The sequence below is a fragment of the Vanessa atalanta genome, chromosome 22 (assembly GCF_905147765.1).
Source record: "Vanessa atalanta chromosome 22, ilVanAtal1.2, whole genome shotgun sequence".
Lineage (NCBI taxonomy): Eukaryota > Metazoa > Arthropoda > Insecta > Lepidoptera > Nymphalidae > Vanessa > Vanessa atalanta.
In genome coordinates, this window is record NC_061892.1 from 4,604,388 (window position 1) to 4,629,516 (window position 25,129).

The 25,129-nt window shown below is 31.1% G+C and overlaps 4 protein-coding genes across 4 annotated transcripts; all 4 read right to left on the bottom strand.

The window, feature by feature from the left end:
* Positions 1–711: 711 nt before the first annotated feature.
* On the bottom strand, positions 712–3,955 carry LOC125072665 (UDP-glucosyltransferase 2-like). Its single transcript, XM_047683324.1, has 4 exons — positions 3,163–3,955; positions 2,861–3,083; positions 2,550–2,769; positions 712–1,160 (listed from the first exon to the last, which is right to left on the bottom strand). Exons 1-4 carry the CDS (start codon positions 3,943–3,945, stop codon positions 878–880), a joined length of 1,509 nt encoding a protein of 502 aa, XP_047539280.1. The 5' UTR covers positions 3,946–3,955; the 3' UTR covers positions 712–877.
* A 2,175-nt stretch (positions 3,956–6,130) lies between these two features.
* LOC125072725 (UDP-glycosyltransferase UGT4-like) lies at positions 6,131–8,845 on the bottom strand. Its single transcript, XM_047683403.1, has 4 exons — positions 7,966–8,845; positions 7,660–7,882; positions 7,357–7,576; positions 6,131–6,442 (listed from the first exon to the last, which is right to left on the bottom strand). Exons 1-4 carry the CDS (start codon positions 8,782–8,784, stop codon positions 6,160–6,162), a joined length of 1,545 nt encoding a protein of 514 aa, XP_047539359.1. The 5' UTR covers positions 8,785–8,845; the 3' UTR covers positions 6,131–6,159.
* A 2,366-nt stretch (positions 8,846–11,211) lies between these two features.
* LOC125072592 lies at positions 11,212–17,673 on the bottom strand. The gene is made up of 8 exons (XM_047683223.1): positions 16,852–17,673; positions 16,488–16,710; positions 15,617–15,836; positions 15,023–15,284; positions 13,076–13,903; positions 12,466–12,688; positions 12,163–12,382; positions 11,212–11,666 (listed from the first exon to the last, which is right to left on the bottom strand). Exons 1-8 carry the CDS (start codon positions 17,671–17,673, stop codon positions 11,384–11,386), a joined length of 3,081 nt encoding a protein of 1,026 aa, XP_047539179.1. The 3' UTR covers positions 11,212–11,383.
* A 2,693-nt stretch (positions 17,674–20,366) lies between these two features.
* LOC125072595 (UDP-glycosyltransferase UGT5-like) lies at positions 20,367–22,447 on the bottom strand. The gene is made up of 4 exons (XM_047683224.1): positions 21,638–22,447; positions 21,151–21,373; positions 20,845–21,064; positions 20,367–20,649 (listed from the first exon to the last, which is right to left on the bottom strand). The coding sequence occupies exons 1-4, from the start codon at positions 22,445–22,447 to the stop codon at positions 20,367–20,369; spliced, it is 1,536 nt and encodes a 511-aa protein (XP_047539180.1).
* Positions 22,448–25,129: the final 2,682 nt, after the last annotated feature.

Sequence of the window (25,129 nt, forward strand, 5' to 3'; positions counted from 1 at the left end):
TTATTGAAAAATCAACCAGACTATTGTGACAAAAAACGTTTAATGCTTCTTATTAATAACTTTAAATATATTCTTATATTTATATTTAGATTATGACGCTCCCTGGTGATATAAATATATGTTACCGTGAAATTGTTTATATCGTTAGATTATAATCTATCTCGCGAGATTGTGAACTGTCGAAAAATTGTGAACCGTAAGATACTGCTTACAATTTACTTCTAGCTTACATAGCTTGTATTTTACTTTTCAGTAGACTATAATCTAATAAAGCCAATTCAAGTTATATTATAAAAACAACTCTAACCTAACCTAACCGATATATCATCGTTCACAATATTTCGGCAGTTTACAATCTCGCGTCATAGATTAAAATCTAACGGTGTTTACAATTCTACGTTGATACAAGCAATAAAATAACGTAAATCCAAATTGTAAATTTAAAAAAGGAACGTACATGTCTGTAAAGATAAATTATTATCAAACGAAAAAAGCATCGGTTCGACAATCATTATCATAATTATATCATCAATAATCTAATCAAAATAATAAAAAATAATATTTGAATGCTTCCAAATATTTTCTAAATTAAAAACGTGACTTGACATATATGGCTATTTAAAAAAAATGTATCGTTAGTCTACTGTACTACGTAAGTACGTAAGTTTTAGTTCTTAACAAAGGTAAATAAATAAAATATTATATTTTATAAAGCGTATATTAAAAACATAAACACACACCAGCTTAATTGGAAATAATATTATAAATGTCTGCTATACTTATTTCTTGGCTAGTTATGATTCGATTCCCATTTTTAAAAGTGTATGTATACATATTTTATGATGCCAGTATGCTTTGATTAACTTTTTATTATTTATTAAATTTTCTTAACTTTTATGCGCGTGTAATTGTGAACTCTTGAAATAATAAAATATATTGCTAATACTGTGACTGGCAATAAAACGATCAAAGAACTTAACAACAATAAAACTATTCCTAGTTCATAATACTCAGTCCAGTGTATGTTCGCGGCAGGCGTGCGCCGATACTCTAAGTCACTATGTCGTAGGACGTGTTCAGTCCACCACACAGCGCGCTCCAAGGGCGATTGCGGTTGATCATTTATAAAGCTGCGTAGCTTCACAACATTTTGACGATAGCTGAAATAATAAATTATAAAAATAATGGTCTGAATTTATTAGAATCTTTCTCTAGAATTTATATCGATATCTTGTTATTTCCAGTTAAATAGATATTTTTGCTATCTCGCTAAAATTCAGCTAGAGTTTTTTAAGGTCACGATATTAGAAAACTTAGCTAGACCATGTTAAATCTGTCAATCAGATGTATAAGCGTTTTTCGTTTCCAAGATTTATCTGGCAGAAATAAATCAACTTTCGGTTATTTCTGTGTTTTTATTTTTATTATAGGCTTACGTTTACTGTAAGTTTTATTGTCATTAACGTTTTCGTACTTGGTCTTCTTTCTTGATAACTTTACAAGTGAAAGTTAAGATCTAACAAGTAATAACCTTTTTGTAAATCATATAGGTAGCCCATTTGATTTATCAAAAAGTTTCAAGTATATATATATATTTTTTAATTGGATTAATATCATGTCATGTCATTGATATTTTGTCGTTCTAGTAGTAATTTTTTTTTTCTAATCATCATTTAAAACTAGAAAAATTTCGTACCTTGAAGATCGCGTCATAATTCAAGTGAACATATACAATTTTTTTTCAGCAAAAAAATCGAATTAAAAGTTCGTAATACAATACATTCAGCGTATTCCAAATGAAGAAGAAATGAAGATAAACGAATCTAAGATTAACATGATGTATTCCATGCGAGTTGATAAGAACTCATTACATTAAGTACCCTTTGATTGATAACTTTTGATTAAAATACATTTATTTATAATATACTACTCTACTTAACTACTCGTATCCACTTTACATGCGGGCCTGATCCTAACTTCAATGATTAAATATAATGGCATATTTTGTCGAATCCATAACAATTATAATTGAAATTCATAAATAATAGTTGAAGATTTTGACCAATTTTATTGCGTCAATTCAATTTAAAATTAGATTACTTGCCTTTACTTCTCTCGTAGTTAGAACAGTCTATACAAAATGTTGGAGAAACTTAGCGCCGAGTAGTGACAGTTTTCTTGAGGAACGATAAACGCGAAAACGTATCTTCGGAGATTTTTTCGATTTGTTGTAAAATTTGTTGTAAAACATACATTGTAATCATTTTATTGAGTAAGAATCCCACACAGGCTAGAGACAAGAAATGGGACCTATGGTTTACACAGCGTGCCAGAGAAAAGACAGTACAATATTACGCGCTAACTGTCACTTGAATTTTACGTTCAGTGTATAATAACGATAATTAAAGAACAATATTTATAAAATAATTGTTTTGAAACATAAATAATAATCAATTTTAAAAGCTGAGATTTTCATATATTATTTTATATTTAAAGTATGTAGAAAAGTATTAAATAATATAAAAGATTAAATAAAGCTGAATACTTACCTGTCACTGTCGCTTATAGTTTTAATAGCATCCATTAGCTGTTTCTCTGTGAGTGTATCTATGGAAAGACCTTTTCCGATGTTAAATTTAACGTATTGCTCGACATTAAACCATTGATCACCAAGCATCGGTATGCCAATAAGAGGTACTCCAGCTGTTATTGCCTCATCCGTGGACTGTAAGCCCCCTTGAGTTATAAATAGCTTGATTTTGGGATGCCCTGATTAAAAAACCGATGCAATTATTTTATGATTTGTTTTAACTCCATTACTGCGTTTTTATGCATTTTTACGTTTAACGATAATACTTACGTAACAAATCAGATTGTGGCAGCCACTTAGAAATCCTAACGTTCTTTGGACGTCCTGGTAGCTCATCGTTATCCCATTTCCACAGAACATCGTAAGCCAGTTGAGAAAATACATCAGTAAATATCTTCAACGTCTCCGGTGGAAACATCAATGGCTTAACATTTGTACCAAAACTCACATATATAACTCCATTTTTCGAAGAATCAAGATATGATTTTAAATCCTAGAAAAACATGTATATGGAGAAATTTAATCAAACCTCTTAAGTATTGTTAACATTAATTAATTGAGCAATTTTGTACCTGCGGTATATCCTTTGGAGGTTTTAGATGCAAACCTCCTAAGAATAATACATTTGGTGGAACAGGCCGATTGAAATCCCAAACAGGATGTACATTCAAGAACAGCATCCGAACATTTTGCCTCAAATCGTCCAAATCTGGTATATTTGGACCAAGAATAGATTTTAAGTGTTCATTTTCAATATTTAAATGATTCTTATAAATCTGCTCCGTTGAATAATGATAATAAAGTTCTGTAATCTTTTCCCAGATCGTTAAGTTATAAATTCTTCTATGCATTGCATTTGGATATATTAGAGGATGTGTGGCTGCTCCGACCATTTCAAGAGCTGAATTGATACCACTTAAGGAGCTGAATTCAATCACTGGCGCATTGAAAATGTGTGAAAAAATAAGAGCAGGGCGGATAAAAGATTCGGCAAATACCAAATCAAATTGACTATTACTACGAAGTAAATTTTGAATTTCGTCAGATTTTAATTGTTTAACAAACACTTCTAAAATGAAATCACACATCATGTAAAAAAAGCTAATTTGATCTTTCTTGTTTCCATGATTTATGACAAAATCCTCGACGACTTCATAGGACATATCATGAACATCGATTTCAGTTAGGTTTTTAGGAGCTTGACCTTTTTGAAAAACTGGATCTGTTGTTATAACTGTGACTTCATGTCCACGCTTAGCTAGTTCTAACATCAATGGGCGAAACACAACTTGATGGCTTATAGAAGGAGTTGGAAAAACTCCTAATATCTTTGCAGTTTCACCTCCAACGCACATACACACACAATATATAATTATTATTATATTATTTGATAAAATTCTTACAAGCATTTAAATATGAGCGTTTCTTCTTTAACGTAGGTGAGTAAGGTTTTTTTTATACGCCTTTAGTTCGCGCTAACTGTAAAAGGGTCCCGTTTTTAAACTAGTAAGTACGGATACTGTCTTAACTACATAGACTAGATATCCTCAAAATTTAAGCTTTGCTAAAATGACGTAGGTCTGGGGGACGGGGATCTTGGACTATAATGTATAATTGTATTTTAAGTTGGCCTTCTATCAAATAATATTTAGCAAATTCTCTTAAACAACGCTTTTAAGGCTATAAAACATATGAATATAAATATTTAAGAAAACTTATGATATAATTTTGTTACGTCTATTAATTCCTAAACGATATATTTTGTATCTTGCTATAGTGATAATCTCTAACATTAACTTGGAAAAATTCTAATTTTTTTTTAATTTTAATTCATTGATGAGAATTTATAAACATTAATAGCAGAATTATTAATATTGAGAACTCAACAAAAATCACTGTACACAATAAAATTTACACGAAAGCGCCAGTGAATTGATTGAAGTTGATAAACGGCTGTAGCTCTGAAAATATTATTCCCACAAACGATGTCTACTATTTTTCGATAAGAAATAGTATAAATATATTTTTTTATTAGCCTCTTCTGATAATGATAATAAATACTGGTAAAAAAAAGATTAATTACATAGGTACATAACATTATCTCACACATTATTTATATTATACACTAAATGATCCGGTGGTTATATTTATACAGTGTAGATGCGACCCAGAGCACTAGCACATACTAGCACTAGCAGCCCGTAAATGTCCCACTGCTGAGATAAAGGCCTCCTCTCTCTTTGAGGAGAAGGTTTGGAGCATATTCCACCACGCTGCTCCAATGCGGGTTGGCGGAATACACATGTGGCAGAATTTCGTTGAAATTAGACACATGCAGGTTTCCTCACGATGTTTTCCTTCACCGCCGAGCACGAGATGAATTATAAACACAAATTAAGCACATGAAATTTCAATGGTGCCTGCCTGGGTTTGAACCCGAAATCATCGGTTAAGATGCACGCGTTCTAACCACTGGGCCATCTCGGCTCTGGCGACCCAGAGCGCCTGAAAAAAAATCTATTATGATGGAACACCAGGTGGTTCTTATTCCCGACACTGAAACGATCTCGATGATGCGTTCCACGGCTGCAAACTGCGAACGAAAGCTTCTGATTAATAAACCGCGATTAAGATTAAGCTGTTAATGTTATAACCGGTGGTCATGACGCTCTGTCTGCTACATTCTCCCGATTGAAATTTCCAGATGTACAGCCACATAGGCTACTGCAGAGTGACTTGAATGAATAGCAAATGAAAAGAAGAGTCAAATCGCCTCAATGCTGATGCATCCCATACCCATTTGCATTTATTATAGCGAAAAGGGACTGCTGACATTTACATATGCACTTAATCAACTTGACGAAGTAGTATTCATCATTGACTTGAGCGTCAAAAACTTAGGACAATATTTGCAGGCATGACACAATCCAACAATTGTCAACATATTGTAACGACGTAATTTGGAAACAATTATTGTGTTCTGGAATAGTGACCAAAATCGGGTATATTCTCCTTCTTTTCTTCAAATACTGATAGAACTGATGGTAGGACCTATTGTGACAATTTCCCCCACAGCAAAATTCAGAAGATTCACTGCGGTATTTCAACGACTTATAACAGGAACAAACGAATTATACTTCCTCAATTGTTTTATAGGAGTACTATGTCGACGCAATTGTTCTTGTTATTTTTTTAACGCGATTAATACATACATAACATCATAGAATATATATTGAGAAGCATCACTTAATATCTTGATTCTTCTTTAGGTTATAGATTGCGCGAATACCCCTTTTATGTAGCACAAATATCATATGGATAGTACGCAGCTCGCGTTAATCCAAAGTATACATTATTATACCGTAAGTCAGTATACTGTGAAAATAATGCAGCAGAGCTTAGTCTACTTGCCAATCTGTTTACATAATTATAATATACTAAATGTACATAAATTATTATAATTATTAAGTCTAAATCACCTATTGTGTAATCTATCCGTAGCCATATTTATGTTCTGAAATAAAATAAAAAAAGTCGTAGTACCTTTAAATAAAATAATATTTTATTTATTAATTTTTCTTAACCTTTAAACTTGTGTTATACATAACCTTTGAAACAATAAAATATATTACTAATACTGTAACTGACAATAATACAATCATAGAACCTAACAACAATAAAATTATTCCTAGTTCATAATACTCAGTCCAGTGTATGTTCGCGGCAGGCGTGCGCCGATACTCAACGTCACTATGTCGTAGGACGTGTTCCGTCCACCACACCGCGCGCTCCAGGGGCGATTGCGGTTGATCATTTATATAGCTGCGTAGCTTCACAACATTTTGACGATAGCTGAAATAATAAATAAGAAAAATTATGGATCAATAATACAATCTTCATCGAAATAGAAAGTGTTTATATCATTATTTTGTTGTACCTTTTATTAAATTTTACTTTTGTGATACTATCGTTTATTCAGTAAAAACATATCCTATAGAAGTTTCAAACTTGATATGAGATATCTGTTTGCTTAATGCCATAAACTTCATTGAGTAATTAACTTTACAAGTAACAGATATTAAGTAAATCATAAACCCATTCCGAACGATGAAGTATCAAGATAGACATACCTTAGATTGAAATATACCATGCGATTTGATAAGAGCTCATTGTGTTTAGCACTGATCTCGATGGAAGTAGATTTATTTATAATGTAATACTCCACTTAACAATGAGTAGTATTCATTTTAATTTTACATTCAGTCTATTTTCTAGAACCCATAATAAATACATTTCGAATCCAAAAAAAAATATTGAAGATCTTTACCAATTATACTACGTCAATTTCATTTCAAAGTGTTTTTTGACTTTACTTCTTCCGTAGTCGAAATGGGCATTACAAAAAGCTGGAGGGTTCTAGCTACGTGGCGAGACCGTCTCCGCAAGGAAAGTTACGGGTCATTTCAGCTATTATATTCAAAGATTCGTTATATTAACACGATGGCACAGACTGCGTGACAGGAAAAAAGGCAATAGAATATGTGTTAACTGTCACTTGAATTTTACTTTTAGTGTACAATAACGAAAAGTAAAATTGTTCAGTGATAAAGAATTGTTTAAAAAATAATCAATAATCTTTAAAATATTAAATAATAATCACTTTAATATTTAAGCTTAGCTATTTATCCTCACAGAAAAGTGTCTTTGATATGGTGCGAATACTATTTTCAAATAATACTAAAGAGTAAGTAAATTTAAATATTTACCTTTCACTATCGCTTATAGTTTTAATAGCATCCATTAGCTGTTTCTCTGTGAGTGTATCTATGGAAAGACCTTTTCCAATGTTAAATTTAACGTATTGCTCGACATTAAACCATTGATCACCAAGCATCGGTATGCCAATAAGAGGTACTCCAGCTGCTATTGCCTCATCCGTAGACTGTAAGCCCCCTTGAGTTATGAATAGCTTGATTTTAGGATGCCCTGATTGAAAAAACCAATGCAATTATTTTATAATTTGTTTTAACTCCATTACTGCAAGTTATACGTTTAACGATAAGACTTACGTAACAAATCAGATTGTGGCAGCCACTTAGAAATCCTAACGTTCTTTGGACGTCCTGGTAGCTCATCGTTATCCCATTTCCACAGAACATCGTAAGCCAGTTGAGAAAATACATCAGTAAATATCTTCAACGTCTCCGGCGGAAACATCGATGGCTTAACATTTGTACCAAAACTCACATATATAACTCCATTTTTCGAAGAATCAAGATATGATTTTAAATCCTAGAAAAACGTGTATATGGAGAAATTTAATCAAACCTCTTAAGACAGTAATGTCAATATTCATTCATTGAACAATTTTGTACCTGCGGTATATCCTGTGGAGGTTTTAGATGCAAACCTCCTAAGAATAATACATTTGGAGGAACAGGCCGATTGAAATCCCAAACAGGATGTACATTCAAAAACAGCATCCGAACATTTTGCCTCAAATCGTCCAAATCTGGTATATTTGGACCAAGAATAGATTTTAACTTGTCATTTTCGATTTGTAAATGGTCCTTTAAAATCTGCTCCGTTGCATAGTGATAATATAATTCTGTAATCTTTTCCCAGATCGTTAAGTTATAAATTCTTCTATGCATTGCATTTGGATATACAAGAGGATGTGTTGCCGCTCCAACCATTTCAAAAGCTAAATTGATTCCACTTAAGGAGCTGAATTCAATCACTGGCGCATTGAAAATGTGTGAAAAAATAAGAGCAGGGCGTATAAAAGATTCGGCAAATACCAAATCAAACTGACTATTACTACGAAGAAGATTTTGAACTTCGTCAGATTTTAATTGTTTCACAAACAAATCCAAAATGAAATTAGACACCAAGTAAAAAAACTTAAGTTGATCTTTCTGGTTTCCATGTTCTCTGATAAAATCTTTGGCGGCTTCATAGGACATATCATGAACATCGATTTCAGTTAGGTTTTTAGGAGCTTGACCTTTTTGAAAAACTGGATCTGTTGTTATAACTGTGACTTCATGTCCACGCTTAGCTAGTTCTAACATCAATGGGCGAAACACAACTTGATGGCTTATAGAAGGAGTTGGAAAAACTCCTAATATCTTTGCAGTTTCACCTCCAACGCACATACACACACAATATATAATCACTTTAAATATTTTCATATTTTATTATGTTATATGTCATATTTAATTAGACATGGACAGAGAAGAGAAATGTAATGATTGTCGTGTTCTTTATAATATGATATCGGCCACTTTAGTTTGCGATAACATGTAATCAGAAAAATATAATGTAAATATAAAATATTGTAAAGGAGCTATGTTTGTACGTAATTATAGAATCTTTTTTAGGAGACTTATTTTAGATTTTTCTCTTCCTGTTTACTTTAATAAGCCATTTTAATGCCTATAAATATGACATGTTTTATTTATCAAAATTTGTATGTGTGTATGTTAATTGAGTAAAATTGCGAAAATAAGCTATAAAAATATTGCAGTGAAAAGTCAAGATTGTATTTATTGTGATAATACACATGGAAAACAGGGAAAAACTGTATATATATATTTAAAAATATGGAGCAAATTTTGATACTTTCTTCTAAGAGTTATTTAAGAACCGCTATACTGTGGTGCTTATTTAAATATCCTTATTCATTCATAGGTATACTCAAATTTATACTTCTGAACCGAACTCGTATAACTCGTATGGCTTTAAATCTTGGTCTCCTTAGAAGAGCCTTCTTCTGAGCTGTGAGAGCGCCCTCCCAAATGTGTACACTGTAGAGCACCATAGACGCACCACCGAATTAGCGCTGGAATGGTCATCCTGACCCTGACGAGCTCTTACTTAATCTGTGCTCATATAATATTAATCGTTGTCACCAGGCATACGAGTTTTACAGACACTTTTACGTAAGAATGAGCAAAATGGTTGGAGGTTCACATGACTACCTCTCATGGACTTCTACAAATCCGACCGGCTTGCAGGTGCATTAACAGCCTTTATTAGGCCGACGGTGATCTTGGAATATAGGTCCTCCGTTTTTGTGACAAAGACCCCCAAACCTAGCATCCCAATCCGATCCACCGTAAATGATAATCATTTGCGATGTAAGGAATGGTTAATATTTCTTACAGCGCTCATGTCTACGGGCGGTGCTGACAATTACTATCAGGCTCATTTGCCGGCCTACAAATATAATAATAATAATAATAATAGAAATATTAACATTGACAATTCAACTAAACATATACACATAAAAATTAAGAACAGAGGCAAACTTTTTCTCTGGTAAAAAAAGCCAGTCTTCGATGTTTTGGTGTTCACTCTTTAAATATCAATAAAAATCACTGATAAATTTCTTGCGCCATAATTCGAAATCAACAAACTTTACAAGAAAAGTCAGTGCATTAATTGAAATTGGCTGAAGCTCTGAAAATAATGTTCCTACAAAAAAATGTACATTTTTTTTCAGTAAATAAAAGTATGATATAAAATTTGAATTTGGATATTTATTTATTTTTCTGAAATTGATGGTAAATATTAGTATAAATATGTTTTTGACACAAAAACAAGGAGAACTTATTTTATTCATTACGTAAATTGCATAATCTTACATAATATTTGTACTGAATATTATTATATTATATTTAGAAGTTATTCCTTAATTAAGTTAAATAATTCAGTAAATAAGTGTGCACTATTCCTGTTAGTTCTCCTTTGATATTCCGAATAGAGATTATCTGGATGGGATCGTTGCAAACAGTAACGCTGATGTCAGATATTTTATATTCATTTTTTTATTAATTCTAAAATATATTCATAGGATTGTATATATTTTGACAAAACAATCTGTGTCTGCTTTTATAGAATTTCTTACCTTGTTTATTCATTAATATTTCCTTAATAAAACAGTGACGACCTTGTATAAATCGAGAATCGGAATTAAAAAACTTAACATACATTATTTACATATATATTTACCCACAAGGGCTCGTCGAGAGCAAATTGTTGCTAAAATATAGTCATGTAGACTCATTTGACATTTACCGAACAAAGTTATGTATGTTAGTTTTAAGGTGTTGATTTTTTCAATGTGTTTATGACAAAGAGGAACAACTACTCTATTATATTGGTTATTGGTAATTCGACTCATTCCAGTGATAGGGGTTACTATTTGCGATAATTTTAACCCCCATATGCATAATGCAAAAGTAAATAATTTTTGAGTTATCACGTTTTTTTGTTTATCAACTTCAAAAAATTATTTAAAAAAAAGTATCCATTAAAATCTATTTTTTTCGTCTGACTTATAAAAACGAATTAACACTGGTTTTTTGTCAATATTAAAACAATAATTAACGGTCCAATTTTAAAAATGCGAGACGGAAAACGATATTATTTCAATTTTTTTTTTCCACAAAAATGCCTTCATAATAAAAAAGGTCATAAGCGTTTTGCATTGGTCAAAAGTGATTCACTTTTGCATTATGCATATGGAGGTTTAAATTATCGCAAATAATTACTCCTACTACCTCCTGACGGGAATACGTCGAATTACCAATAACCCTGTACATAACAATATCAGTAACAACAACTACCTAACTAGTTTTGATTTAGTGTAAACTACTCAAACTCAAAATCAAGAAATACTTTTTTAAGTAGGCTCCAGGCATTACTAACTATGACTTAGAAATGTGTATGTATTGAAATAAAAAAAAATAAGTTAGGGTATGTACCTATTAAATAATATTTTATTTATTAATTTTTCTTAACCTTTAAGTGCGTATAATACTTAACCTTTGAGACAATGAAATATATGCCTAATACTGTGACTGACAAAAATACAATCAAACAACTTAACAACAATAAAACTAGTCCTAGTTCATAATACTCAGTCCAGTGTATGTTCGCGGCAGGCGTGCGCCGATACTCAACGTCACTGTGTCGTAGGACGTGTTCCGTCCACCACACCGCGCGCTCCAGGGACGATTGCGGTTGATCGTTTATAAAGCTGTGTAGTTTTACAATATTTTGACGATAACTGAAATCATAAATAAGTTAACCTCAGGAGATTCTTTTTTTCACGAATAATAATTGTCTATAATAAATAAAGAACAGAGGTCATTTTATTATGAATATACATACATTTTACAAAGATTTTTTTGTATCTAAATAGTAAAAAGCTGTTGGCTAGTTCTATTAAATAAATAAATTTGTGCTATCATACTATATTTACTCACTTATGTATTAAACATTATTGTTCGTTATAAACGTTTCATACACATTTCATTTACCGACAGATTTGTTATTGTTGTCTGGCATTTTAAGTAATACTTTTGCTGCAACCTTTCACTGCATGAAACTTTTGTTATATTATGTATTAGTTAGGATTATTTATTTGATAAATATTCAATTCAAAATGTCTATAGTCACTATGTTCACAACCTGTGTTACTTAAAACTTCTTACATGGTTACGAAAAAAAAAATCCAGAAAAGGCCATAATATCAACAATATTAGTGAAAATAAAATGTTTACCTTGTATCGTCAATCACAGTTTTAATAGCGTCCATTAACTGTTCTCCTGTCAGTGTTTCTATTAGAAGTCGTTTTCCAATATTGAATTTAACGTATTGCTCAACATTAAACCATTGGTCACCAAGCATTGGTATACCAATAAGAGGTACTCCAGCTGTTATTGCCTCATCCGTGGACTGTAAGCCCCCTTGAGTTATAAATAGCTTGATTTTGGGATGCCCTGATTGAAAAATCGATTCAATTATTTTTTGTTTTGTTTTAGCTCCATTACTGCATGTAATACGTTTTAACGATAAGACTTACGTAACAAATCTGATTGTGGCAGCCACTTAGAAATCCTAACGTTCTTTGGACGGCCTGGAAGCTCATCGTTATCCCATTTCCACAGAACATCGTAAGCCAGTTGAGAAAATACATCAGTAAATATCTTCAACGTCTCCGGCGGAAACATTGATGGCTTAACATTTGTACCAAAACTTACATATATAACTCCAGTTTTCGATGCATCTAAATATGATTTCAAATCCTAAAAAAACGTTTTTATAAGAACAGGAATACAACGTTTATTTAAAGGTAAATTTTCTCGGATATAGTATATTTTACAAGCTAGAATAGTTAGGACCTTTAGCTCATGATATATACAACAAGCAATGACAAAAAAACAATACTTATTAATTTTGTGTTCTGATTTAAAGTGAGTGGGGACATAAACTCTTAGTTCCCAAGGTTGTTCGTACATTAGTGATATGGGGAATGGTTAATATTTCTTAGAATACCAATGTCTATGGGTAGCGATGTCCATTTACCATTAGGTGGCCCATTTGCACATTCACCTTCCTTTACAACATTAAAAAAAATTTGTTTTAAGAATAAAGTAGTTTATTTAATTCTAATTAATTGAAAATTTTTGCACCTTTGGTAAGTCTTGTTGAGGTTTTAGATGCAAAGCTCCTAAGTATAATACATTTGGAGGAACAGGTCGATTGAAATCCCAAACAGGATGTACATTTAAGAACAACATCTGAACATTTTTTCTCAAATCGTTCAAATTTGGTATATTTGAACCAATAATTGATTTTAACATTTCATTTTCTATTTGTTCATGTTGCGCAACAATAAGTTCTGTCGAATAATAAATATATAATTCTGTAATCTTTTCCCAGATAGTTAAGTTGTAAATTCTTCTTTGAATCGCATTTGGATATACAAGAGGATGTGTGGCTGCTCCAACTATTTCAAAGGCTGAATAAATACCACTTACGGAACTGAATTCGATCACGGGCGCATTATATAAATGTGAAAAAATAAGCGCTGGTCGCACATAAGATTCAACAAATATCAAATCAAATTTTCTATTACTGTGAAGAAGATTTTGAATTTCAGCTGATTTAAATTGTGTCACAAATACACCTAAAATGAAATCACAGACTATGTGAGCGAGTTTTATTGGATCTTTCTCGTTTCCATTGATTACCAGTAAATTATTTATATAATCGTAGGAGATATCGTGCATATCGATTTCAGTTAGGTTTTGAGGAGCTTGATGTTTTGAAAAAGCTGGATCTGTCGTTATAACTGTGACTTCATGTCCACGCTTAGCTAGTTCTAACATCAATGGACGAAACACAACTTGATGGCTTATAGAAGGAGTTGGAAACACTCCTAATATTTTTGCCGTTTCAGCTCCAACGCACACACACACGCACAAATAGATCACTTTGAATATTTTCGACATATTTAACTAAACATTGACAGAGAATAGACATGTAATGTTTTATAATATGATATCGGCTACTTTAGTTTTGCGATAACATTTAATGATAAACAATGAATACTTTACGAAATATAAAATCTATAGCGGTCTGCCGTGTTCTGTATATAAAATTTATGATTAATATAAATATTTATAAGCACATCTGACATTAGATATTTATATGATTTTTAATAATTCAAGCTGTCGTTCACGTTATCGAAATCACACACTGACCGACTAACTAAAGGTTATGATCAACATAACCGTCAATAGTTAAGAGCATAAGTCGTTATCATTAAACTTGATCACATGTTTTTTGATTGTTATAGGTATTAGGTAGAAACTCAATACCTATTACACGTTTGTGGTTGAAAGTTTCAATCATCAATTAAACGTCAATAGTTTGATTAACAAGTGTTCAAGATGTACCTAAACATATATGTCAAAAAAAAATTCAAATCAAGTTTTATACCTGCTATATATTTTCTATAGATAACAGGGTTTGATATCACACGTAACCTTGGTAGTATAATAAACTCGAGACTGTGATATGGCATACATGTCCTTAATGTTTTATCTATACAAAACAATTGATTGGAATTTTTGATAGAATATTGCTCCCTAGCAACTAGTTAGATGATTTTATTATATGACTTTATATATTTATTTATATATTAGCTCTTAACAGAACAACTCCTACATCAGAAGCGTCTATTTTTACAATAAATGTCTATTCAAAGTCATGTTTTTAATAAATGTAAACAATAGGGTTAATATTACTTTATTTAATAATTGACCCAAATGAATCGTCTAATTTATTGAAACTAAAATTGGAGAATCTGCTGCGGTTACTGATACATCAACCGGTAAACGCACCTTCTTCGTATCAGATCTGGTCCATCAATTCTTGAAATATACTTAATAAAATATCAGTATATTCAATTCAACGAACTCATAATATCGTATTAATTTAGTAACGCTGATTTCTTTCTTCTATATTATATTGCAAGGGTTTGTCACTAGTCCATATAGTGTGTTTGCTTGTAAATAACATATATAATTATATACAATAATTAAATGTATTTATTAATTTATCTTAACCTTTACACGCGTGTAATGCTGAACTTTCGAAACAATCAAATAAATCGCTAATGATATGACTGACAATAGTAAAATCACAGCACTTAACAACAAAAAAACTATTTCCAGTTCATAATACTCAGTCCACTTTATGTTCGCTATAGGTGTGCGGCGATAACTCAATTCCCCGTGACGAAGAACGTTTTCCGTCCACCAAACCGCGCGTTCCAAAGAGGATTGCGGTTGATCATTCATAAAGCTGTGCAGCTTAACAACATTTTGACGATATCTAAAACCATCAATCAATCAATAGATTTAAAAAAATTAAATGTTTTGTCTTTGTTTATGTGAATATAATCTATGAATATAGAGCAGTCAAGATTCTACAATAAAAGTTGTATTTTTTAATTTATCTTAGATATTAAAAAAGGAATGTACTATGATCAAACTTTGCGCGATCTCAAATATAATTGTATTATTTGAGTTAAAATCTTCAATAATGAACGGTTTCTATGGAGAGTTTTTCAATGTTATTTTAACTTGAACTTTAAATTAAATTACATCGGATATTAATTTTTGTACGTAAATTAAACCTTGTACCAAGTGTTATTAAATCTGTACCTTCCATCGTTGATTATAGTCGTGATAGCATCTATTAGCTGTTCCTCTGTTAGCGTTTCTATTAAAGTTAATTTTCCAATATTAAATCTAACGTATTGCTCAACGTTATACCATTGGTCACTAAGCATCGGTATACCAATAAGAGGCACTCCAGCAGAAAGGGCTTCGTCTGTAGATTGTAAGCCCCCTTGTGTTATAAATAGCTTTACCTTAGGATGTCCTAATTGGAAAATAAATGCTATTAGTTTTAAAATAATAGTACATATAGCTTGAAGTTAAACAGTTGATAAAATCGGATCAATTTACTTAATATATATATATATAAGCCGACCAGTTGGAGGTCGACAAGATATTAGGTTTAAAAAAAATATTATCTACAAAGACATACATTGTCACTTATGTGATAACAATAAATTACAGTAATGTTCACTTGCAGTTCATCGTCGTCATTATATGTAATATTATATTTATAATATATAAGTATAATTGTAGGTACGTATACAAAACAAAATTTACTAGCAACAAACAACACAATAATCAAGTATAATTTATATGTTTAACTTTGTGATATTATCAGATGTAATAGCAAAAAATAATAACAAAGCGAATCACTGCTGAACTAAGACCTCCATTGAGACTATTAAGAAGAAGGTATAGAACTAGACGGTAATACAGCATTTTCAACAATTTGATTGCGCAGTATATACATAAGTAAAAAAAACATTGTTTCTCTTATAGGTGTGTTTTTTTTTAAGTTACTATGAGTGAACTGGTGCCTAGTTCTTACAAATAGCTTATTGCAAGTATGAATTTCTTACTTACTCTTACTCTTAATAATGATAGCTTTTAAAAAAATACTAGAATGACTTACTCAACAAATCAGACTGTGGCAGCCATTTCGATATTTTTACATTTTTTGGACGTCCTGGTAGCTCGTCTTTATCGAATTTCCATAAAACATCGTACGGAAGTTTAGAAAACACATTTGTAAATATCTTCAATTTCTCTAATGGGAGCTTAGAAGGCATAACATTGGAACCAAAACTCATATAAATAACTCCATGTTTTGAAGAATCTAGATATGATTTAATATCCTGGAAAAATATTTAACTGTTATACCTTTTTAAGAACATTATGCTTAATTTAACGTCGTAGACTAAACAAAATAGTATATATAAATATCAAGTAATATTGTTAATATTGATATGTTATGTTATGTTTATATGATTTGTTACCTCTGGCAACTCATGCTGAGGCTTTTGATGCAAGCCTCGTAAATAAAGCACATTTGGTGGAACCGGCCGATTGAAATCCCACATTGGATGAACATTTAAAAACATCATCTGAACATTTTGTCTCAAGTCGTTCAAATCTGGTATGTCTGAACCAAGAATTGACTTTAAAACTTCATTTTCCGTTTCTACATATTTCGTAAAAGTATGCTCGTTCATGTAATGAATATACAACTCTGTAATTTTTTCCCATAACGTCAAGTTGTAAATTCTTCTATGCATTGCATTAGGATAAATGAGTGGATGTGTGGCTGCTCCTATCGTTTCAAAAGCAGAGAGTACACCACCTAAGGAGCTGAATTCGATTACTGGTGCCTTATAAATATATGAAAAAATTAAAGCCGGTCGTACACAGGATTCGACAAAAATTAAATCAAATTTGTCATCACTATGAATTAAATTTTGTATTTCTGGAGTTTTTAATTGTACAACAAATAGATCTAAAAGCAATTCGCTAATATAGTAGAATAATTGACTTCGATCCTTCTCATTTCCTTTATCTGCAAAAAAAACGCGCCAGCGTTCGTACGAAACGTCGTGCACATTGATTTCAGTAAAATTTTGAGGAGTTTGACCTTTTGCGAATGCTGGATTTGTTGTTATCATTGTAACTTCGTGTCCCCTCTTTGCTAATTCTAACATAAGTGGACGAAACACATCTTGATGACTTATAGATGGAACTGGAAACACTCCTAATATTTTTGCCGTTTCAATATCAACGATCACATACATCAAACTGACAATCACTTTAAAAAATTTCGACATGTTGTTTTAAATATTGACTATTGTATAATAATGTCTTTGTTACGTACAAATTGTAAACTATTCCTGTTTTGTGATAATATTTATCAGAGTCGAATTCTAGTATCATACAAAAATGTTTTGCTTTGTTTCTGTACATAAAAAAAAACGAATGATAATATTATCATCGAAACGTTTGAGGTGAAAAAAATCACTGAATGTCTTCAATCGAAATATTGTTATGTCTAATTTTTCGAAAGGTTATTCGAACGATAGGTAGATCAAATAAGTACATATGAGTATCATGAAAGTAGTAATTTATTTGCTTAGATATTAAAATTCATACGTGTGTTGGAATATGTGCTTGAGGAGAGAAGAGTGTTTCACCTATTAAGGAAAATGGAACGTCATGGCGAAAGTATTACGTTGAAATTGTTTATTCGATTAGTTCAATAGTCTCATTAAATTGATATGATAACTATAATATATTATAATCTAAATTTATGCACAATAAGATCTTATTCTTACTTCCTACATAAAGTTAATGTATCAGATGAAACTTTAATTTAGCCCGTATGAAGCGGGTGCGAATAGCTCGCTTATATAATAATAATAATATAATAAATTTTATAAATCAAAGTCGCTTTCTGCCTTACCTTCATCTCAGCTATTTTCTTCTAAGCTACTCAACACATACTGATGCGGTTTTCACTAACAGCAAGAGTAACAATAAATGAGGTTTTATATATAATTTCTAAATATTTTATATAATTAAATGGTTTGCTAAGAATTAAGTGGTTGGCGGTCACACTAATATTTTGAACTTTTTCCCAAATTTTAGCCATTTTTTTAATAAAATTTATACTCAAACCGGTTTGGTTCAAATTAACTTTTTATATTATTAATTTTTATATTATTTATGACATAATTATTTAACCTAATAAATAAACATTTCAGAATAAAGTAATTGTCTTGATAGCAACAATTTTCATTTTTTTATTTGTAAATTGTACCCGTGCAAAGCCGGAGCGGATTGCTAGTAATAGATAACATTTAATCGGACAGATAAACAAAACTTTTTTATCAACATATAAAATAATCAGAATAATAATTTGGTTTCAAAACTAAATATAGGTCTAATTCAAACAGGCCCTGGTTGACTGCATTTTTGGTCTAATAGCTACCTAAGAAAGTGCAGGTCTAGGCAAAGGTTCCACCATAGAAATCTGTCTTAATATCTCTGATTAGCTGAGTAGACCAAGCAAGCTTTTACACAACAAGCTTACACAGTGGAAACCTTTAGAAAGGTATCCGGGCTCTGGGTTACGTGGAATTCTCATCCCCTAAAGTTGCGATAGACGTTTTTGGCAAGGATCGAAAAGGATACTAAGGTAATAAGGAAGTCCATCCATGGCTCTATGGAGCTCTCCCCAGGGGGTAAAGATGATTTCACGCCTAAAACTCCTTGCACGAACCACGTCAATGCAGCATGCTGCAGTACTGCGTACTTTCGCTTTTTTAATATTATTATTGGTGAATAAACGAACAACATTTTTAATGAGTAAATTTCAAAATCACGTTTCAAAAGTGCTTATGCTTAGAACCTCCTTAGATAAAGTATGTTTCGATTTTGTTCTTTCGGTGGAAATAAATTCTATAAATATTAATTTATTTTAAATTAAGAATACATTACAGAAGATTTCGTCACTGCATCTTTTTATATTTTATTTTATGGTCAACTTCAACTTTAAACATATATTTACCCCCTTAAGTCAGAACCCGATTTAATAAATTTTGATTATCAATTAAACTGTTTTGAGGATGAGAACTGTTTTGATTCAAATACATAGACGCAACCAAGAAGTCACAACTAAATTTACTGTAATCAAAAACTTAAAACTAGATTAGGTGACGCTTATTTCAAACCTTATTTTATTTCTTTTAAAATCCAATAAATATGTTATTTATTTAAACACATACACTTTTTGGATTGAAAAATATATTTAAAGTTAAATTATAAAAAAAATACAATAGTTTACTTTATATTATAGTACATTAGACTTCCAAGTCTAACCGGGCGCTGGGGGAGAACGTTAGGTTGATCGTTCACGAGCTCCCAAGAGAGATCGCCATAATACACATGAGCTAGCCGTGATCCTAAAAATGATAACCGGTTTCTTTCGACTGAGTTACAAAATATGGAGATATACATATATTTATTTTTAAGTAATTTGTCGGGAAATTACAATAAAAGGAGAGTAAATAAACTTTATTAAAAAAAAATGATAAAACGACATCGTTCATTTTATTAAAAGACGAATTTAATAAACGTATTTAGACTAACTTAATTACAATTTATATAAAAAAAAACCTTTTGAGCGTCTTCAATTCGTCTTAGCAGTTTTTAACGTGATATTATAATTATAAAATATATTATTATTATCACCATTTATTACAAAAATTTTTCAAGGAAATGAAGATAGCTGTATATAGACAGTAAACATAGTTAATGACGTTTTTAAGACTATAATTCTTATTAGTATACTAAAAAGAAATAATTATCTTTACAAAGAAATATTTCAAACCCGTTTTATTCCTTCAAATATATTAAATTATTAATCATCGTTGTACATAATTCAGCTTCAATTTTCTGTTTTTTGCAGAATATTATTACGTTTTAATTATTTAGTAACAGACGGACTACATAAGCTTACTAATTAATTTTTCTTAACCTTTAAGCGCTTGTTATGTTTCAGTTTCGCAACAATTAGATATATCACTAATACTATGACTGACAAAAATATTATTAAAGCACTTAGTAGCAACAACACTATTTCTAGTTCATAATATTCAGACCAGTGTATGTTCGCTGCAGGCGTGCGCCGATACGTGACTTCCGCGTGCCGTAGGACATGTTCCGTCCACCACACTGCGCGCTCGAGTGATGACTGCGGCTGATCATTCAAAAAGTTGCGAAGCTTGACAATGTTTTGACGATAGCTAAAGTCAAAAGAAATAAATAATAAAAATAACTGAAACGAGTTTAAAGCAATCTTCATTCGACTAACTCATTCGACATATTATTTCTAGACTAGAATTTGTTAAATAAATTAATAATAAGGTCTATTCTTTGCATTTTAAATTAGATCTTTATTTAATACAATCGTTTGATTTGTAAAAAAGTATAATATTTACCTTGCATCGTTGATAACAGTATGAATAGCATCTAGTAGCTGTTCCTCTGTCAGTGTTTCAAATAAAACACATTTTCCAATATTGAATTTAACGTATTGTTCAACATTAAGCCATTGGTCACCAAGTATTGGTATACCAACAAGAGGTACTCCAGCAGTTATTGCCTCATCCGTTGATTGTAAGCCACCTTGTGTAATAAATAGCTTGACTTTAGGATGTCCTAGTTGGAAAAGTACATAATTATTATAAGAATAATAAAACAATAGCATACATTTAAATTAATATAATTTTGACACGAGAACTTACTTAATAAATCAGATTGTGGCAGCCATTTCGAAATCTTGACATTCTTTGAAAGTACTGGAAACTCATCTTTGTCCCATTTCAATAAAATATCACAAGGAAGTTTAGAAAACACATTAGCAAATATCTTTAATTTCTCGGGGGGGAATATCGAAGGCTTCACATTCGTACCAAAGCTCATATATATAACTCCATGCTTAGAAGAATCTAGATAAGAATTTAGATCCTAAAAAAATATTATTTTGAATATTATTAGGATTTTTTATAAATATACAGCCTTAACCGTGTTCCTTGTAAATTTAAACTCAAAGCAAGCGTGATAAGTCAGATGTCTTGACATATTCTATCCGCGGGCTTATTTTGACTCTCATAATTTAACATAAACATAATAAACTTTAATAATCTGAAATCATGGTCTTCTTCATCGTTGAATCATCTAGGCTCCTATGTATTTGTGATATTTTATTTATGAAATATATTTGGTACGTACCTCAGGTAGCTTAAGTTGAGGTTTTTGATGCAAGCCTCCTAGATACAATACATTCGGTGGAACTGGCCGATTGAAATCCCATATAGGATGAACATTTAGGAACATCATCCGAACTTTTTGTCTCAAATCGCGTAAATCCGGCATGTCTGAACCAAGAATCGACTTCAATATTTTATTTTCCACTTCTTCATGTTTCTCAAAAATGTTTGCGCTTGCGTAATGAGTATATAACTCAGTGATCTTCTCCCATAAAGTTAAATTATAAATTCTTCTGTGCATTGCATTTGGATAAATAAGAGGATGTGCAGCTGCTCCTATCGCTTCATAAGAGGAAAAAACACCAGTAAACGAACTGAATTCAATAACTGGTGCATCGTAAATATATGAAAATACAAAGGCTGGTCGTATACAAGACTCGATAAATAACAAATCAAATTTTCTATTATCATGGAGAAATTTTTGAATTTCACTAGATTTTAATTGCTTAACAAACAATTCTAAGACAAAATCATTAACGAAACGTACAAATTCAACTGGATCTTTGTCGTGGTCTCTTTCTGTTAAAATTTTCCAGTGCTCGTAGGATATATCATGCAAATCAATTTCTGTTATATTTTCAGGTGCTTGACCTTTTGGATATGCTGGATCTGGTGTTATAACTGTGACTTCATGTCCACGCTTAGCTAGTTCTAACATGACTGGACGAAACACAACTTGATGGCTTATAGAAGGCGTTGGAAAAACGCCTAATATTTTCGCCGATTCACTTTCATGAAAAACGTACACCAAAATAATTATAATATTAAACATTTTGTCCACTGACTCTGACTGACTGAGAGAAAAGTGAAATATAATATTTTATCTCTTCTTGAAGTTTTATTTCTTATTCGACTCTTGGTTTTGCGATAAAATTTTTATCATAAAATTATTTATCTCAAATTTATATACTGAAAGTTGTAAGGAACTTCTGTATGTAAAACGATATTACTTCATTGATATTTTCGTATAATTCGCCAGTTCTGCTTAGGTCTGATGTGATTCTTTCCATACAGGTGGTAGAATTTCGACAATCAATATTAGAATTTGAAAATTTGAATTTTGTAAAAATGAATAAGAATTTTTACAGGGTTACTGATATTAATCTTAAACTCAATTTTTACTGGCCAGTCAACAACAGCAGTAATAAAAAACATTAAGTTCGAATGACTATAAAATACCTAATGATACTGTATGTATGTAAAGATTAGGGTCGTAGAGTTCGAATCACTTTAGATATGAGCACAAAATAATTTAAAACAAATATTAGACAATATTTACAGGAAATAAAAAAGCGACCAAGTGCGAGTCGGATTAGCTCATGAAGGGTTTAGCACAGCACATAATATAAAAGTTCTTGTAGCTCGTTGTAACTTTTGAATGAAAGGTAAATTGTGGTTTACGATTTATAACGTATTAAAAAAAAACTACTTACTAGATCTTCTTCAAATCAATTTTAGGTGGAAGTTTGAATGATAATGTACATAATATATATTTTTTAGTTTTATCATTCTCTCAATTTAGAAGTTAGAGGGGGGAAGAACACATTTTACCACTTTGGAAGTGTCTCTTGCGCAAACTATTCAGTTAAGAAAAAAATGATACTAGAAACCTTTATATCATTGAAGACCTATCCATAGACCCACACTTATGGGTTTCATAAATAAAAAAAATTGAGTTTCAGTTCTATATTTTTATTCAGTTCTATATAGTTTTATTTGTAAATTGTACCCGTGCGAAGCCGGAGCGGATTGCTAGTAATAGATAAAACATTTAATCGGACAGATAAACAAAACATTTTTGTCTTAGTTAGGCTTCTTTATCAACATATAAAATAATGAGAATAATAATTTGGTTTCAAAACTAAATATAGCTCTGATTCAAACAGGCCCTGGTTGACTGTATTTTTGGTCTAATAGCTACCGAAGAAAGTGCAGGTCTAGGCAAAGGTTCCACCATAGAGATCTGTCTTAATATCTCTGATTAGCTGAGTAGACCAAGCAAGCTTTTACACAACAAGCTTACACAGTGGAAACCTTTAGAAAGGTATCCGGGCTCTGGGTTACGTGGAATTCTCATCCCCTAAAGTTGCGATAGACGTTTTTGGCAAGGATCCAAGAGGATACTAAGGTAATAAGGAAATCCATCCATGGCTCTATGGAGCTCTCCCCAGGGGGTAAAGATGATTTCACGCCCAACACTCCTTGCACAAACCACGTAAATGCAGCATGCTGCAGTACTGCGTACTTTCGCTTTTTTAATATTATTATTGGTGAATAAACGAACAACATTTTTAATGAGTAAATTTCAAAATCACGTTTCAAAAGTGCTTATGCTTAGAACCTCCTTAGATAAAGTATGTTTCGATTTTGTTCTTTCGGTGGAAATAAATTCTATAAATATTAATTTATTTTAAATTAAGAATACATTACAGAAGATTTTGTCACTGCATCTTTTTATATTTTATTTTATGGTCAACTTCAACTTTAAACATATATTTACCCCCTTAAGTCAGAACCCGATTTAATAAATTTTGATTATCAATTAAACTGTTTTGAGGATGAGAACTGTTTTGATTCAAATACATAGACGCAACCAAGAAGTCACAACTAAATTTACTGTAATCAAAAACTTAAAACTAGATTAGGTGACGCTTATTTCAAACCTTATTTTATTTCTTTTAAAATCCAATAAATATGTTATTTATTTAAACACATACACTTTTTGGATTGAAAAATATATTTAAAGTTAAATTATAAAAAAAATACAATAGTTTACTTTATATTATAGTACATTAGACTTCCAAGTCTAACCGGGCGCTGGGGGAGAACGTTAGGTTGATCGTTCACGAGCTCCCAAGAGAGATCGCCATAATACACATAAGCTAGCCGTGATCCTAAAAATGATAACCGGTTTCTTTCGACTCAGTTACAAAATATGGAGATATACATATATTTATTTTTAAGTAATTTGTCGGGAAATTACAATAAAAGGAGAGTAAATAAACTTTATTAAAAAAAATTGATAAAACGACATCGTTCATTTTATTAAAAGACGAATTTAATAAACGTATTTAGACTAACTTAATTACAATTTATATAAAAAAAAACCTTTTGAGCGTCTTCAATTCGTCTTAGCAGTTTTTAACGTGATATTATAATTATAAAATATATTATTATTATCACCATTTATTAAACAATTTTTTCAAGGAAATGATGATAGCTGTACATAGACAGTAAACATAGTTAATGACGTTCTTAAGACTATAATTCTTATTAGTATACTAAATTGAAATAATTATCTTTACAAAGAAATATTTCAAACCCGTTTTATTCCTTCAAATATATTAAATTATTAATCATCGTTGTACATAATTCAGCTTCAATTTTCTGTTTTTTGCAGAATATTATTACGTTTTAATTATTTAGTAACAGACGGACTACATAAGCTTACTAA